Here is a 7,025-nt window from a genome sequence, read left to right on the forward strand (position 1 = left end):
AGGTTAGACTTTTGGGAGGTACATTAGCACCTTAAGGATGGTTTGTATATTTTTTGAAAGGATACAATTTTCTTCCCTAAGAAACTACATTCTTATATGAGTTGATTTGAAATCGCACTGCAAAAAAGTTGCATTGTTTCAGCATATTTTTCACCCCGACCAGAGCCACCCCAACCATCGGAGGGTCCTTTACAGCGCACGGTACATGCTTGGAAAATTAAATAAATTACCTCTCGGTAATTGTGTATTGCGTGCAAACCTTTATTCACGTACCGGCTCGCGTATCCCTTCGGACCAGGTTATACCGGTACGGTTAACAAATTACCTCGTGGTGTACGGCACGCAACATCATTTCTCCAGCCCATGCCATGACGCGTACGTTGGAACGCGTTCCACTTATGAATGGTTCGCGCGGATAATACGATTACCAAGTAATAATAATATTTTAACCTTTATTGTTCGTAACAATACTACATTCCTTCCAGGCAGGTTAGGGTCGTCCATCGTTTTTCGAAGAAAAGTACGATTCGGTCGTAAATAATCGGAAGGCAATTCTACTGCCCGATGATTTGAATCAGTGGTAGAATTTTTCGTCAGCTTTTTATGTAACATGGTTTAATATAATCAATTTTACATCCTTTTGCAGCAATGCAATGAAAATGTATTGCATTCGTAAATAATCTATTACGATGGAAGTAGAAGATCTTGGAACGTAAACGCCTAAACTTACTTTGTTATCCATTAGCTACAATGATTCAGGTGATATTCCTTATTTAACCACTAACATGGTTTCATAAATTTATTCAATCCATTATCACGTGTGGCAGAAGCAAAATATGTTGGCAAATTTTTCAACAATCTGCTTCACTCCGCTTTGATTCGATTCAGTCATTTCCTAACAAATTCCACCTCCACAATCCCACCAGTCATCAAACCATTCGTAATTTCCATCCGTCATGCCACCGGTCCCGGTCGAAACGAGTCAACGACGCTTGGAAACAGGCGATTTCCCTTGACACAGGAAAGTTTCCCGTAATGATATGCAAAGAATATGAAATATTCACACCTAATGTATGCGAGGTTTTCCGTGCGTACTGCCGGAATGCGGATTGAGTCGGTTTAGCTTGTGCAGTGATTGAAAGATCATGATTGACGGTCGATTTGCTGTGATTTGCGTACTCGTTTGGCTCGTGGCTTTACTGCTTGACATCCGTAATATTCCGAACCGTGCGAAAAACGGCGAAATCATTTCCGTGACTAATCGTATTTTCCTGGTCCTTCTCCTTTCTTCTCCTCTCCACCCCACAACAGATGCAGTCGTAGGCAACGAGGCTGAGACGAAGGAAGAAAACAGTAGTGACAGAGACGGCGGCGGCGAAGATGCCGTCACGGAATGCCCTATGGACGTGGATAAAGCTCCTCGGGCTGGCACTGGCGGTGCTGGACCTCGCGTTCGTAACGGCTCAATCGAACTCGCCGCAAACATGCCCGCCGGGTAGCGACATCAGCCCGTGCCTCTGCCAGGTGAAGAAGAACGGGCTGGACATCCTGTGCGAGGCGACCGACGTGCAGCACATCACCAAGGCGATGAGCGCGCTCAAGGGCAAGAGTCCCATCATCTTCTACCTGAAGCTGCGCCACAACAACCTGCCCAAGCTGCAGGGCTTCGTGTTTCTGGCCCTCGACATCCGGCACCTAACGATCCACAACAGCAGTCTCGCCACCATCGAGGAGACGTCGCTCAGCTCTTTGGGTAAGGGCGCTCTTATTCTTTTCCTTCAGCTCATTGTCACTGCAGCTTCGTGGGTCCCCCAGCACGGGGACAATGGAAGCAATCTTGGCCCGGACCGGCGGGCCGGTGCGTGCGGGAAGCTGTTAAAGTTTTACGACTGCCGATATTTCAGCTCTACTTTGCACCGACGACTCAAAGAACTCGTAATTAAGCCGTGAGTCGAGGGCAGCTTTCAACATCGAACTTTAGTTCGCTTCAGCGAATGACGGAATGGCGAGATGGAATTACTTATCCTCGTTGCGTCTCTTGGTTTTCCGCGAAATGGTTCGTCGACGACGGCGACGGCGACCACGTCCCAGGAGCGCGTCTGTTTCGGGTCAATAAAATTATTACGATTGTCTGACGTAAACACGTTTACTGCCTCAATAGACGCTGATAATGGAAATTCATAGCAACGGAGTGTTTTATGGTGCTCCAAGATGGGTGGATTTTATTTTTTCCTTTTATTTAGTTCTCGTTCTCGTGCGACGAAGTAAAAGAAAAAAAAACTTGCTAATGAAGTATTAACAACAAAATTGACCATAACAAGTCTGTGAATAAAGCGGCATACACATAGGGGCTGGAAAGCTACACTTTCATTAGACGTTTTCGTGAACTTTCTAGGAAATGAAAAAGATGAGAAGGAAGGACAGTTTATGATATTGTCACGAATTTTGATTACAATTTGAAGATATGCAACACGAACATGTCATAAAGTTGAATGGTTTTCGTGGTCAACCGGTAAATGTTTTTGAGCGAAATAAAAATGGCCGCAAGAGTCAAATGAACATGCAGGAATAATGAGGAAAATTTTCGTTTATGACCTCGAGCACGAGCGTTTATGTATAAAAATAGGATAAAAAGGATCAAAAGCAATTTACTTGCTAATCATTTTTTTCTCTCTTCATGGCCTCAAAAAGCTCCGTAATGAACGCATCAAAAGCTCGTTACAATGTAAAACGAATATGTATTCATGCTCCGTTACATTTTGGTAGGATCCGCGTATCCGTTGCAAGAGCCACAAAACAATCACCATCATCAAACCGACGCGGACCGGGGTTGGTAAAATCTAATTTGAAAGTTGTCCGATCAAAACCCTTGGTGTGTGTGGGTGTGTGCGCGAGTTGCAATTAACATTGTAATTAAACGAGCTGTCTCTCCTTCTTGCTTCTCTATCGCAACCGGTGCAAAACTATCGCTGGCAGGGCGCGGTCTAACCCAGCTCGATGTGTCCCAAAATCAACTGATGACCGTACCGACGAGCGCCCTGAAGAACCTACACTACCTGCTGATCCTGAACCTGAACCACAACCGCATCTCGCAGATCCACAACCGGGCGTTCGAGGGTCTCGACACGCTGGAGATTCTCACCATCTACGAGAACAAGCTGACGCTCATCGAACCGGACGCGTTCCGTGGGCTGGATAAGTAAGTACCCCGGGCAGGCATGCACGTTGGAAGATGATTCCTGGGCTCTTGCGGCGATACCGCTGTACGGGAGGATATAAAGGGATAATCCGGAGACTGGAAAGGGTTTCAAATATCCACTCGGAATCCATTCGTTGATGGTGTACCCCCGTTCTCGTGTGCTTCTCTTTGCCACAGGAAGTTGAAGCGGTTGAATCTTGGCGGAAATGACCTCACAGCCGTGCCGCAGAAGGCGCTCTCGATGCTGGACAATCTGCGGAAGCTGGAGCTTCAGGAGAATCGCATCAAGACGATCAAGGAGGGTGACTTTGAAGGTAAGACGGGGCAAGTAGAAGGTGGAGGATGGCCGAGGCCCTACCCTCCCTGGTGTGCGATAAGAAACGGAGATTAAATGGGAATCGTCTTACAGCTGGGATTTTCTAATGAATCGGATGATTTTGTTTGCCTTTATTCCCCCAGGGCTGGAGAACCTTGATTCGCTGATTCTGGCGCACAATCAGCTCACGGAAGTTCCGGCACGGGTGTTCTTCCATCTCACGCTGCTCAACTCGCTCGAACTCGAAGGCAACTCCATCTCGTACATCGCGAAGGAGGCGTTTGAGGGGCTGGAAGGTAAGTTGGCTGTCCGGAAAACTTTTGGCCAAGCGGCGTTAACGACTCGTTCGCTCGTTCGCAGAAAACCTTCAATATCTTCGCCTGGGGGACAATAACCTGCACATCATTCCGAGTGATGCCCTGCGTCCCCTGCACCGCCTGCGGCATCTGGATCTACGCTCCAACAACATCTCCGTTATTAGTGAGGATGCTTTTGTGGGCTTCGGGGACTCGATCACCTTTTTGAATCTTCAGAAAAACGAGTAAGTATCACGCCTCCCATCGAACCCTTTTCCTTTTAACCGTATCACTAAAGGACACTCCCACCGAAGACGGACTCCTTCAGATTGCCATCAAAGACGAGCGAAAAAGTTTCACATTAATTAATAGACCCGGTTTGTTGGGGTTTCGAGCGGTTTCCATTCGGGCAATTCTTTCCTCTCATGATTTCTGTGTGGCTTCGTCCGTTTGTCTCGTTATCAGCATCAAGGTCCTACCGGCACTCGTATTCGAGAATCTTAACTCCCTCGAGACGCTCAGCATTCAGAACAACAAGCTGACCCGCATTCCGGAGGAGGTGATGGAGCCGATTATGGACTCGCTGCGTGTCGTTGATATTATGGGTAAGTGAATACGGCAATCATAATCGGTGGTAATCTTCGTACACTCCACTCAATACTCCACTCCACTGTCTACGCCCCAAAACTGGTGAAATACTGACGCCATCCAGACATTTACATTTCGCTCCGACCAAAAAGGCACCCATGGTGGGTATCGTTATCCTCCCTAAAGCAATGCCGGGTTTCTTTTGTTACTCCGGGACAATGTTCCACCGCTTCTAAATTACCACACTCCTCCCGAGGGGGGGGGAAAGATAACGGTTTTTAATGAATACTCGCGGCCCCCGAACCGAGTCCCTGAGTCTTTAATTTATGTTTATCTTCCGAAACAACCGGACGTGTGGGAAAATGGAGTTCGCTTTTGGGGATTTTAAGGATAATGGGAAGTGGAGCAACAATAGCGACGGAATCGTTATCTCAGCCAGAGGTTTGTCTGTGGTTTATTACATTTGAAAGGTACTGCTTGCGTTTGTGCGCGACAAAGCCTTGTTCGAGCTTGACTGTGAAGCTGAGCCATTACCATTTTTGTACTAATTACAGAAGTCGGTACTTAAAAGCCGTGCCTATTCAGTTTCCACACAAGATAAGGTTTTATGGCAACCCAGTAATATTTCGCGCTCCATTTTGTTTATTCTTTATGTATTGAGCATAACTTAAAGTTGCAAATAGGAATATTGAAACAAAATCTCTTCAACAAACGAATTTGCGGCTAATGCTTAAGAATTCTTCCAACCCGTCCACCAACTCACCAAACACACCAATCGTTGCGTGAAAAGCTGTCATTCCGCACGCCTTTCAAACGGGGTCAGCGAGGAACGTTAAGGAAGGCTCGAAAATCGTCCCACTTCCGGGGACAGCTCAATCAACTTCACCAACGGTGTCGAACGGCCAGTTTGTTCCCTTGCGATTGTTTTACAGGCACGTTTCGGTGAAGCGAAGCGCAAAAAAAAACACCCATTCCCATCCGGATGGGGTAGTTGGAATGGGCTTTTTGATGGCATTGGAAATGAAGTCGTCTTCCTTCCGTCGGCCGTTTCGGACGTTTCCTCCAGCTGCCGCCCAGTTGGGGCGAGATAAATGAAGATCAATCGGAGCCCCGTTTATTGTCCTCCTAGGACGCGCGTGTGTCTAGGTTCGCCCCCCTATTGGCCATCTCTCTTCATTTGTCTCGGGTGAATTCCATTTTGTGTCACCGGTGGTGCCGGTTCGTAAAAGGTTTTTTATTTTCTCAAGTGTGTCGCCGACTGGTTTCTTCGCCCGCTCACAGAGCGCTAATGAAAAAATATGGCTATGCGTGATAGTGAAATGGTCCATTTATTTTCCCTCCCTTTGATTCGGTTTTTGATTTAGATTTTTATGGCTCTGTGTGTGTGTGTGTGTCGGCTTCGATGGCCTTTCTTGGTTGCATGTTGTCGATGGTTTAACAGCCAGGATGTTTTCCCAACGACGGAACCTCACTTGACCTCGCTCCCGATCGATATAAATTATCGGCATCGTGCTATTTAGCACGCCATCGAAGAAGGCTATCCGATTACTGTTTCATTTTATCGAAAGAGGAACCTCTAGCACGCGATGATGTTCAAAAGGGTTTTTACCAACGGTTGGTTTAATTTTAATCCCCACCGTGATTTAAAAGATTCCGCAAAGTAGTCTTATTTTTCAAAGGATTTAGAGCGGAAGAACAACGCACCGTTGAACTCGATACAGAGTTTGTTAAATTCAATAAAGCTCCTATTTCATAGAATACTTTTTTTTCTCTATACCGTTCTCTTCTGCACTCTCCGGCTCGCAGATAATCCGCTCGTTTGCTCCTGCGAGCTCGTCTGGTTCCCGAATCTGCTGCGCGACCTGAAGAACCGGGACGACGAGATGACGCAGAAGAAGCGCCCGATGTGCACGATGCCGAACGAGCACCGCGAGTACTACGTCCAGAACATGCCCCTGGAGCGGATGAACTGCGTCGGCAAGAAGTACCACACGTCGTCGCTCAGTGGCAACGGGGCGCCGTGCAAGGTGACGCTCATGACGTCGCTGGTGTCGTTCGTGACCGGAACTGCACTGATTGGCCACGGCCGGTTTCGCTAGTGTGGCGGACGAGGTGAGTGAGGGAGGGCGAGCGAAAGGGTGTGGGAAGAAGAAGAAGAAGAAGTGAGAGTTGAGTTGGAAGTTTGGTTTGTGACCAAACCTAAAGAAGAACTCCAACACCATCACGCCGGTTAGAAGGTTGCCACTAGGAAGGCCCGTTGTTTGAGACCGGAGGCTTCGAGCTAGCGAAGCTAGCGCTAGGGTAAGAAATAACGTTAAGAAAAACGCACGGAAAAAATTAGGGGAGGAAAACAGGACATGACTACAAAAGCACACGGCCATCGGTTGTGCTGGGAAACGGGCATGTTCGGCATACGGAACGGAACAAATACAAATGTCACTTTAATTTTCCACGCTTGCTTTGATTTCCGATGTCCGGTTTGACGCATCCGGGAGGTTTTTGATGGTTCGGATCGATGAAGCGTGCAGGTGCCGGATGCTTTGACATCCCTAAATACTGCTACTCTACTCAGACAATGGAGCACACAGAGCTTCTTATTTTGTTCGGCATAGATGCGAAATGGACG

General features: G+C 47.4%; 1 protein-coding gene across 1 annotated transcript; it reads left to right on the top strand.

Annotated features, from left to right (window-relative positions):
• Positions 1-1,380: 1,380 nt before the first annotated feature.
• LOC131281382 (protein slit) lies at positions 1,381-6,498 on the top strand. Its single transcript, XM_058310711.1, has 7 exons — positions 1,381-1,753; positions 2,977-3,199; positions 3,377-3,513; positions 3,659-3,811; positions 3,876-4,056; positions 4,277-4,416; positions 6,206-6,498. The coding sequence occupies exons 1-7, from the start codon at positions 1,381-1,383 to the stop codon at positions 6,496-6,498; spliced, it is 1,500 nt and encodes a 499-aa protein (XP_058166694.1).
• Positions 6,499-7,025: the final 527 nt, after the last annotated feature.

The sequence above is a fragment of the Anopheles ziemanni genome, chromosome 2 (assembly GCF_943734765.1).
Source record: "Anopheles ziemanni chromosome 2, idAnoZiCoDA_A2_x.2, whole genome shotgun sequence".
NCBI lineage: Eukaryota > Metazoa > Arthropoda > Insecta > Diptera > Culicidae > Anopheles > Anopheles ziemanni.

What these genes read in the sequence shown, in the direction of transcription:
- LOC131281382 (XM_058310711.1), top strand. Translation starts at nt 1,381, where the DNA reads ATGCCGTCACGGAATGCCCTATGGACGTGGATAAAGCTCCTCGGGCTG. An exon ending in GACGTCGCTCAGCTCTTTGG is followed by an intron (nt 1,754 to 2,976) that starts GTAAGGGCGCTC and finishes TATCGCTGGCAG; the next exon opens with GGCGCGGTCTAACCCAGCTC. An exon ending in GCGTGTCGTTGATATTATGG is followed by an intron (nt 4,417 to 6,205) that starts GTAAGTGAATAC and finishes TCCGGCTCGCAG; the next exon opens with ATAATCCGCTCGTTTGCTCC.